The sequence below is a fragment of the Austrofundulus limnaeus genome, unplaced genomic scaffold (assembly GCF_001266775.1).
Source record: "Austrofundulus limnaeus strain Quisiro unplaced genomic scaffold, Austrofundulus_limnaeus-1.0 Scaffold3, whole genome shotgun sequence".
NCBI classification, from domain to species: Eukaryota; Metazoa; Chordata; class Actinopteri; order Cyprinodontiformes; family Rivulidae; genus Austrofundulus; species Austrofundulus limnaeus.
The window spans coordinates 5753344-5764066 of NW_013952405.1; the positions used below are offsets into that span (position 1 = coordinate 5753344).

The 10723-nt window shown below is 41.4% G+C and overlaps 1 protein-coding gene across 5 annotated transcripts in view; it reads right to left on the reverse strand.

Annotated features, from left to right (window-relative positions):
• Positions 1 to 239: 239 nt before the first annotated feature.
• wnk3 (WNK lysine deficient protein kinase 3) overlaps positions 240 to 10723 on the reverse strand; it is a 35712-nt gene continuing 25228 nt past the window's right edge. For 2 of the 5 annotated variants that reach the window (XM_014019240.1, XM_014019223.1), the window contains exons 12-25: positions 10624 to 10661; positions 10162 to 10297; positions 9925 to 10041; positions 9736 to 9837; positions 9604 to 9649; positions 9343 to 9495; positions 7343 to 9267; positions 6890 to 7136; positions 4907 to 4992; positions 4478 to 4821; positions 4153 to 4388; positions 3972 to 4064; positions 3731 to 3888; positions 240 to 2975 (exon numbers count right to left, since the gene is read on the reverse strand). In XM_014019240.1, the coding sequence (XP_013874694.1) occupies positions 2409 to 2975; positions 3731 to 3888; positions 3972 to 4064; positions 4153 to 4388; positions 4478 to 4821; positions 4907 to 4992; positions 6890 to 7136; positions 7343 to 9267; positions 9343 to 9495; positions 9604 to 9649; positions 9736 to 9837; positions 9925 to 10041; positions 10162 to 10297; positions 10624 to 10661 (4248 nt within the window). In that variant the 3' untranslated portion in view covers positions 240 to 2408. The remainder of the gene's footprint in view (positions 2976 to 3730; positions 3889 to 3971; positions 4065 to 4152; positions 4389 to 4477; positions 4822 to 4906; positions 4993 to 6889; positions 7137 to 7342; positions 9268 to 9342; positions 9496 to 9603; positions 9650 to 9735; positions 9838 to 9924; positions 10042 to 10161; positions 10298 to 10623; positions 10662 to 10723) is intronic. The other 3 variants (XM_014019230.1, XM_014019250.1, XM_014019252.1) reach the window with 3 other exon arrangements.

Below are 10723 nucleotides of genomic sequence, written 5' to 3' on the forward strand. Positions count from 1 at the left end.
TATATATATATATATATATATATTCTCCAGATTGACATCATTCAAAATTGAAATAAAATAACACAAATGACTGTTTTTCTAAATACAATAAGAATAGGCCCTTACCTCTTGAGGTACTATATATACATAAGGACAGRGAATCCCATGTAAACAAGGATGAAAATTGGTGTTTTCTCTTTTTTTAAATAACCTCTGGTTCATAGTGATGAGAATAAAATTTTACAATTTGTACAACCCCATTCCAAAATACAAAAATAATCTTTATCTTTTAAATCACATTTTGGTAACACTCAAAAAGGACAAAGCCAGCTTCATAAATATGATCATCAAGCTACAGCTTGTTAAACACGTTAGTATCAGACATGACAACACAGTATCTCACCTTCACTGTTAATGAACTACGTCTCTGAAAATGTAGGAAGCGTTGAAAAGCAACAAATGAAAAGGAAACTTTAAAAATCATTATGCAGTTTCTCAACCACACCTTTTAGTATGAACTAACCGTCCCAAACCAGTTGTGTTCAATTTCTCTTTGACTCATCGTGTTTARCAGTTTTGTTTTCTTATTCTGTGCAATCTCCTGCGTTATGAGCCACACACTCTTTCTATAACCATTAAAACATACAGGCTGCTTTGACTACAGGCCACTTGTTACACTGAAAATGTATTAATGCCTAACCATCACCTGTCAAATGTGCATGGCTAAGTTTAAAATAAAGCTAACACGTTGGATGATAATACATCAGCTGCAGATATATTATCATGCATATCTTTGTGTGTAAATAAAGGTTAGACATAAATGAAATTTTTAGTAACGTGCACAGAACACACACCTATGGCCCACATTTTAGCTTTTGAATGATGCAGTCACACTAAAAGCCTGATGTTAAWGACTAAATAGTTCCCAATATAAACAAGAAATGCCAAACAAAGCTTACAGCTGACATGGGAGAACTTCACAACAGTGCTAAACATYAAACTTACAACCTTTATGGTCAAACGTCTCAGGTTTTGTTTTGTTTTTTTGTTACACAAGGAAGCAAAGCCTGGAACACAGGCAGAGTAAACATTTTTACTTGAGTACAGTGACATCTGAGAGGCTGCTTTGAGTAAAAGAAAAAGGATGCAAATCTTAATGAAACATACCGTGAGACTCAAAGCTTACATAAAACATACAACCACACACCCACAACAAAGCAAGAATTATAAAGGCAACATGGAAATACCCTATGCAGTTTGGTTTCCCTGWCCAAAAATAACATGGCAGTTCTTTTTCTTTTCCTTTTTTTTATCTCCCACTTCAGCAGGATAATTTGATATGCAGCGTTTCAAACTGAAAACAAAAGATGTCAAACGTGAAAGCAAATTTACCCAGAAATGATTATATCTTTAGGCTGGGAATACCCAACAAGACTGATGAACTCACAGCAGGTAGATGCAGTTTGCGCTCCGAAAAGTCAGATTGGTTATAAGGTCATGCAGTCTTGGGCTGACAGTGTTCAACCCAACTACAGACGCTGCCTTTTGTTGATCTTCACGTAATGAATTTATGTTAATTTGGACAGTTTTCTCCAACAAACACAAAAAAAAAAAAAAAAAAAAAAAAACAGTACAAAAGACATGCTGTACTATTTGGAAACACTGCAGAAGGCTTTCATTGTACTCTGGAAATAAGGGCAGCCAGATAAGTTTATCATGCTCAACCGTGTAACGTGCTGTTTAATTCTTTTTTTTTTATTGGCCACTGTGTTATGTTGTGCTGCAAGTCTCAAGTTTTAAAAGATTTAAAAATTCCTCTATACGTCTAATAATCATTATGTGCCCCTGCAAAAATGTTTGAAGCTTTTTTTTTCCTTTAGACAAATCAATACAATACATGCTGGTCAATTTAAACGACCATCACTAATTGCACTTTTAAATTTGATAGTCCTTTCACTGTTAGCATTGGCAATTTAAACRCAAAATCCTAGCACAGTGAAATCTGTTTTCCATTCTCAAGCCTCACTGCACTTGCTGAACCTGCTTGATTTGGTCCTTCCTGTCTCTGCTTCGGGAGACTTCAGGGTCCAGCAGAGTTGGTTTGCAAACAGAAACAGAAGTGGCCGTTTGCATCCAAGGACCYAAGTGATATGTTATCAGATATTCCACAAACGCACAGTCATACGCACTCATACATTAATGACTTTATACATCCCAACAYCCAGACATCCATAACTCCAGCCACTTTGCTGTCTGTACATCCTTRAATGGATTTTTAGTCTTTCACAATCATTTCCCCATCTCCTTCCGAAGCAAGCCAGGACCCTTAACTTCAATCCAGTCACGATTTCCCCAAACACACACGACTACCACAACTAACACTCACTCAGCACGTCCATCTTCATTTTGACCTCACATTTCACCAGGCTTCATTTCTGTCCCAGGGGAAGAGCAGAAGTGGGGGGTGCTGGGTGAATTTTGGCACTGGAAGGTAGAGCAGCCGTTGAGCAAGATGAGGAACAGGTAGTTGAGGGAGAAGACGGGGAGCAAAACACAGCTCCAACAGCTGCAGTGCTATCAGTGGGTCCAGSGGAGCCACTGCCCTGCAGCAGAGACACAGCTGTGGACACGGGCGATGAGGGCATTTGGGAAGGCAGCAGCAGTTGGCTTTGTGTTGCTGACTGGGGCAGCAGAATGGCGGGCTGTGTCTGTGAATGTAAGGGCGTCTGCATCCGAGGGTGTGACAGCTGCTGGCACAAAGGRGACTGTTGATAGGGCTTCTGCTGGAGGGGGGCAGACTGATGGAGGTGTAGACTTTGCTGCATCTGTGGCACTTGGGCCATGTGAGTTTGTGGAGGCGGGGGTCCTGGGGAGGGGAGGGTTGTCAGGTTCCCTCCCCCTGTGTAATGAGAGGAGGCTGCCACTGTCAAACCTGCAGGGGCCGGAGGTGCCTGGGGGTTCAGCTGCGCTGCTGGAAACCAACCTGGTGGCGCGCTCTGTAATCACATTAATAAATGCGTAAGGAAAGCCATACTTTGGTTCTTCAAACAAATGTCACACATCAGATATATTTAGATTGTTTTTTCACTTTTTCTTTCCTAAACTTTTGTTACAAGAATCAACTTAAAGGTTTACTTAATGCTTAAAAGAACAACAACAAAATCAAGAATATATTCAACATGCAATTACAGCATTTTTCAGACTAAAAATTGCACCTTTTTCTAGTTTGGCTGGTCCATTGACATTTAGTCATGTACAACTTGTGTTTCTTTTCCTTTTCATGACTCATTTTTTGACTGATGCATTAAATMTTAGCTCAAACATTACCGTCTGCAGCCCTGAGAGGACACTCTGCGCTTGTGACAACTATGGTAAACTGTATGTTGGTTCTGTACCTGTTTAAGAAATTTGCTGCCCAAAATAGCAAACTGCAGAAAAAAAAACGTTTGGAGTAAATGAGAAACTTGTGAGGAACTCTTACTGCAATGAAGAAAGCCAATCACGTGATGTGGAACGAGACTAGTGAATTTAGCGGTAACTTGCCTGGTATGTTAATTAAGTTTAGTCGGCATCCAAGACATGTTCTGTGTTATTGTGTTACTCCAGAATAAATTTCTTATAGTCCAGTGTGACTTATAGTCAGGTGCAACTTAATTATGTTTTCAATTTTTTTGACTGATGCGACTTATATGTACTCCGGRGCAATGTCTAGTTTGTAAAGTAGAGTAGTCAATTTCTGCAAAGCRTTTACCTCCGTGGACTGGCTCCAGCCTCCCTGCACCTGCTGAATCTGCTTGATTTGATTCAGAGAAGGCTTGGTCGGAGCAGGGCCCACCATCTCCTTCGCCCAATTATCAACAAGCTTGTGCAGTTCGTCTGTGAATGTGCTTTTCCTCGAGGGACTGTGATCTATAGAAAAAAGAACTGATCCATAAAACGCCTTTAAACCAATAAATATGCGTCATCTTAAGGCACTTATATGAGAAAACTACCTTTTTTAGTAGGCACTGAAGTACGAAGCTCTRGGTTGCAGAATGCTGACAGTCGACCCTGTTCACCACCTGAAAAACTACTTTGCTGAATCCCTAAAGGAAGAATTAAACACAATGTTACACAGAGACCAAGCTTTGTGAACATGAAAATGTGGGGGAGGGGGATCGATTACAGCCTAACCAGAGCGTGTAACTCCATTGTTGTCCATGTGAGAGTGAGGTCTGGGCCGAAGCTTAGTTTTGGCTGGCCTTGGCCTGCGAGGAGAGAGGACAGCAGGTGCTGCATGGAGAGGAGGGGTTCGGCACAAAGAGGCCGGCAGACTCTGTCTTTGGTCTTTCAGAGAACGAAGCTGTCTGTAAAGTTCCTGAAGCTCTCGGTTCTGTTTGGCCTGAAGGGAAACCACCTCTCTGATGTGCCTACAGACAGATTGATTTGTAACAYGCTGTAAACCAGAAACACCAATGAAGATAGACATTTTGTAATTGTTCGCCCTCGGGGAACTTACTTTTCTCTGAGTCTGTGTAGTTCCTTTTTCAGCTCTTCATCCTCCAACTCACTCTGATCATCATCATCATCATCACTGCTGCCCAGCGGTGAGTGGCTGTGTCCATGTCCTCGAGGCAGGTGGGTCGCAGACGGCGTCCTCCTACTTTCTTCTTTATCCCWTTCCTTCACCTGAGATCTCCTTCTCCCTCTTTCCAGGTCAGGAGACACAGGTGAACTGTCAGTCTGCCTTTCCTCCTTCTTCGTCTCTGTCTTGGTTACAGAGAAGCGTCCCACTTTCCTGTGAGTGCTACCGTGGCTTGATGGTGCATCTTTTGGGGGAGAGGTCTGGGTCACTGGTGCCACCTAACAGTAGAGATGTTGGAAACATTTRGTGCACGACTGAATTTAAAATAAATAGTCCTGATGAAATCAGTATATTTWCTCTCACCTGAAATCTCCCTTTGTGTGACTGAGATAAACTCAGCGAGGTCTCCTTTTTATCATCTTCAAGCGGCTGACTGATCGACTGTCCACCTGATAGAGATGGGGATGAAAACCAAAGAGGGAAGGTAAAAACCACAAAGGCAATAAGACACATTTACTAAAAGCACATGAATGGCGACAAAGACAAAATCAACAACAAAAAAGAAATGCACAATATAGAGATAGACAGACGCAGACRCAAAAACACAACTTTAAAAATCCCCCACTAGAACATATTCACCTCACTGTTGCTTGCACACTGTATGTTTTGCATGTGTCATCATTCTCTAAATTAAACAACAAACTGAAAAAAGAAGATTTAACATGTAACATCTAATGGTCTTGTGAGGAGGAGGAGTAAAAGGTTACTTTTTAAATAAAATGTAGTTGTTACTATTTTAAAAAATATTTCTTTARCAAGGTCAGAAACACATAATTCAGGAATAAAAGTACTCTGTTCGAATGGTCGTCTGAGTTTTATTGCAATTGCAAGACACAAAAACGTAACAGGACTGCACAGCTCTGTGTTAGAAAAATTTGTGCACAGCGGCAGTCCTTCAGACCCTCCTTTATACTTCTGCATCTGCAATTTAAATGAGCATGTATACTTTACTTAAAAATACACTCATTCTCATTGACTCACCACTGACCCAATCATAAAACAGACAAAACAAGTCCAAYAATACGTTAAGAGACCTGGGCCCAGATCTGTAGTAATGTTTGGTATTAAGGATTAAACATTAGTAAGGTGTGCACATGGAAAAACACAGCGTTATTCAAGTGTAGAGGTTTTAAAAAACACAAATGAAAGGACGTGCAGTCTGTTACAGGCATTACTTACAGATAATGGTCCATTGTTAGTCGTGGAGAACATGACACAGGTGACCTTGCATGTGCTCTTGTAGCGGTGGTTCTAAGCTAATGCTAACACATGCAACACATATAAAATGAATACATGCAAGACGGGTGGTATACTGAAACTGAATAAAGCTTAGACATTGAATAAGGCTTAGACAAAGTCAGCTTTTCTATAAGCCTGGCTACAACTTATGGGCTCTGGGTAGTTTATACAAGACATTCAATTCTGTTTTTTAAATTGGGACACTAAAATGTAAATAAACTGGATTCATTCTTTTTCAAATGTTAACTATGCACTATATATACAAATAAATATATGTGAAAAGCATAAATCTTAATATTTAAAAATAACAGAATTAGGTTTATTTACAACCAGTTATGAAAATCTATGGTTGTACTAAAATATTCAGATTTTTACCAGAGTTTAAATATATGTACATTTATTAACTAAAGCCTAAGTAAAATATMTATTATTGTTCTATCCACTATATCATAAACTGAAGTTTCATTAGGCTACACTGTACAAGCAGAAAGAACACATGCATTCTTAACATCTATCTTATATGAGAAATGACGTGAAGGTGAGGTGGTGCTGCTGGTAGTGCCTGGGGATATGGAGCAGTGAACAGGGGTGTCGTATGAAGGAGTACATCCTGGGCACAAATCACAGCTGGGCTTTACTCCAGAGCTCGTCTGCACTTGGAAAGCATCAGATTTCTGATGCAAACCTCATCCTACAATGAGTCAATTTCCCACCCTTCTCTACTCTTTACTGTTCTGGCCTCTGAGTAACTCGTGCAAAAAAAGAACAAAAATTATGTCAATAAAATGAAATTTTGTAAAAAAAAAATTTTAAAATATAAACAAAACAAAAATACAAACAGTAATGTATGCAGTGACATCAACACTGACAATCCATTTAGTAAAATATTATAATTAATATGATTATATAGTTTTAAACATTGACATCCATTAGCATTAAAGCTTAACTCTGAAGGGTTAAGACATTTTTTTTACTTGGTTTAAATTAGTATTAAAATTAGGATTCATGCCCCGATACCCCATTCTCTCTCTCTCTTAAGGACACTACCTTGTGGGACTCTGGGTTTCTTGAACAAGCTGGCGGAGTGGCGCAGTTTGCATGCCCAGTTTTTGAATTTTCGAGTCCAGGATTTCTTGCTAACCGGATTTCTGATACTAGGACATGTCAGGTTTAGGCCAAAATATCCACCTCCTGCATTGTGCTGCTGCTGTCCTTGATGAAGGGGGATCAGGTGCTGATTGGGGGCCCATGATGCCTCTCCAGTGGTGCAGGTGTCAGAGTGTGAGGGTTCAGCCTAGGACAGTTAGAACAATTAGGAGTGTCTGAATGGATGTAAGACATAAAAGTAGAGAGATACGTCAACATTTAAACACCACGACTAATCAGAAACAGTTAAAGAGAATCAACTGGAGTTACATTTACAGACGCTCAACAGTAAAATAAAGCCAGTTTAGAGCAGTGAAAAACACACGAAACAATCTCATCCTTGGTTTTACTCACAAATACAGTAGGTTCTCCTGATACATTTGGGCACTGGGGGCCAGCACAGCTATCGTGACTGGGTGGGAAGAGAGAAGAACGCTGAGTGGATGAAGCAGAAGTGGAGGGGAGAGATGGACCAGGTTGCTGCTCCACTGGGCTCAGCTGCACAAGGTTCGGTAAGTCTGTCGACGCTTCTTTCCCTACTTCACCCCTCTCTGGGTCAGGAGAGGTGGAAGAGGAACGGGGCGTGGTGGTGGGGGTGGTAGAAGACGAGGAATGGGGGGAGGTGTCGGAGGAGGAAGCAGGTGGGTGAAAAGATGAGTGTTGGAGTGACTGTGGTTCAGATGATTCGTCACCCCCAGCTGATGTGGAAGTGGCTGACACAGGTGCGGAGGAAGCTCCAGTGTGTGTGGCTCCGCTGCTGTACTCCTGATACAACAAGTTCCTCAACTTTTCATCTAAAGTCTTTATACGGTTGTCCACAAATCCCATTTTGGGGGGGCCCTCGCTGTCCGACTCAGCCACAGAGGATGGCTGAGCAGGGGATGGGGTCATTGTGAGGGAAAGGTTGGGTAAGTGGGCTTCAGCAGAAGCAAGATGGAGAGGTGGCAGAGAGGAGTCAGATGAAGGATGAAAAGTGGCCGAAAAGCTGCCGGTGTCTTCCGTGACACTTGTCTCACCTGCAGACACCTCTGACTCAGACATCTGCAAAGATGACTGCTTCTGCATAGAAAACTGCTGTTTCTGCTGTGTGTCTATGGCTTTAGCCATCTCGTGTTGTTGTTCAGGGTGTTGCAACACTTTCGGTGACTGCATATACTGTACCAGCTCAGCAGGAACTTGGTTTTGATGTGGAATCTGCTGTTGTGGCATCGAGGTGACATTCAATTGTGCCTGCTGATGAACTAATTGTTGGCTAACAGATGAGGACAACAACTGGTTTTGAGCTGCAGCACTCATTAGCAGCTGATGCTGCTGTTGCTGGAGCTGCATCAGCTGCTGTTGTTGTAAGTGTATTGTTTGCKGTAGATTTAGTTGTTGCAGTTGCTCCTGCTGCTGAGTCGCTAAATCAACTAGAGGTGCAACAACCTGTTGTGATGACTGCTGAAACTGAGTCTGCTGCGGCAACTGTGGGCCAAACGGCAATGGTTGCTGTGGCTGTGTCTGCTGCCCAGGTAACTGTGGCAGAAATTGATGTACTGGCACAGACTGGTGTAATGTCTCTGTATTACCGGRGATGGGCAGCATTTGCACTTCAGTCAATTGTTGGTGAAGTGGCATTTGTTTTTCCATTAGTTGATGTTGCTGTAACTGCTGCAGAAACTGTAGCGGTGGTTGTTCGTGCTGCAGTAACATTTGTTCTTGTTCACCTTGATGTTGGGGTGCTGTCTGCTTTATCTCTTTTTCAAAATGTGTTGCTTGTAGTTGAGTTGTTGGAGTCTGCTGTGACTGTGAAGTGACTGGAATGGCCACTTGGGTGAATGTCTGTTGCTGCTCCAAAGCAGAAGTCATTACTCCGAGCAAAGGAGGCGACTGAAAAGAATCTGAAAAGTGAGCGACTGCTGCAGTGGAGCAAGCACTGGTGACAGGAGTGGTGAGGTTACCAGGAAGTGTGGGGGCAGGTGAGGGAGACACCGCAGGAGCAGTGGACAATGTGGGGGCGTCTGCAACAGAGGGTACTGAATCAGTTGGAAGAAAACAGGGAATCTGGTCTGGAGAAGCAAAGCTGGACACTGGCAATTCAAGACCGCTTAAGCCAATGAGTGGGACAGAGGACAGTCCAGAGATGGTTTCAGAACCAGTGGCTGCAGACACTGGGAGAGCTGTGGAAGCAGGGGCTGAGGGAGTAGAGACTGGAGATGAGGCAGAAGAAAGAGTTGTGTGGGGGGAAGAAACCAATGCAGAAAATGACTCAAGACTTTGGGATCCATTATCTTCTGTAACTGTGAAGGAAAAATAAACTTAGTGTTTTGTAATTGGTCAAATTAATGAGTCGCAGCATTCCTTACAGGGCTCACCTTTATCCCGTTGAGGAGATTGTGGAATCCTTGCTTCTGCAGTGGGTGGGGGTGTGACTGTCCCCTGGCTGGACAGGGAGTCTCTGTGACGTATGGTCTGGTTAATAAAGAAGCGCCAGCGTCCCACTGGAGAAGACTGGGGCACCGAGTCTACTAAAAAACCACAAAGACACGTTATTGATGTACACTACACCTTAGAAAAATGCACATCTCTTTTTTTTCATTTTGTGAAAAAAGATATTTGTTCAATTAAAAACTTACCTGAGCTCGTGGGAGTGCTCACAATTAACTGATCACCTGATCCAGTCTGATGGATTAAAAAAAAGAACAATTTTAATATTCGAAGTCAAACAAAATACAGAATGGCAAATTGACAGCTGTATATCAATATACCTGGGCATGAGTCTGAAGAATTTCATGGGCTTTTTTTACTATTGCTCTAAGCTCCTCAACAAATTTCTCTTTTTCTGTATCGAGAACAAAGTCCTCTTCCACCTGAAAAGTGAAATCAAAAGACAGTTAAAAATTATGTACTGGCATTTATGTACAAGTGCAGACATTTACAACACATGAGATGTGTACCATGTAATCTGCAATATCTTCAGCAGCGTCTTCTTCAATATCAAACTTGAATGTCACCATCTTATTGCTGTGGGTTTCTAACTGGCATTCTACCATATTGTCCCCTTTGCTGGAAACCTATGAATGAGTCAAGGACAAAACTTATTCATTCAACTGGTCTTTATAAACACAATATGTCTTTGCTTGATGTAAATATACAACCTATTGCTGAGTAAGATAGTAGTTCACTTTCTTTACCTGGAGCATGCTCAGTTGAAATGGATGTGAAATCTTCTCAGGTCTCAGTATGGAAGTTCTTTTCTGAGCCTTTGATTTTTCTAATTTTCCATTTGTTGAAAGCTGCAGGGAGTCATCATCATTAGCTGGAAGCGATCTGAGAAGAACGGGTTGTAAATATATTTGAATAAAAGATTGTTTTTAAAGCTGACAATGTAAAATGTCTATAATATTAATTCAAAAAATTGGAAGTCTTTTCAATTCAGGAGAATGACCTTTATCCTTGGTTAAGGGCTTCTATAAATATTAAAACGAAGAAAAATGTCAAAATCCCTTAATTACACTTTTCTTTAACTAAAAGCACCTTATGGAAAAGTAAACATTGATACTTATTTTTGCTCTGAGGCAAATCAAGRCTTTCAGAATCTTTTGACTTTCAGAATCTCCTGGAAACACAAATCAATTAATAAAAATCAGACATACCCTGAGGAAGACTCTGCACTTTTCTGCAATGGACCATCCTGTAGAGTGGCAGAAACAGAAACACACACACACACACACACACACACACACACACACACAC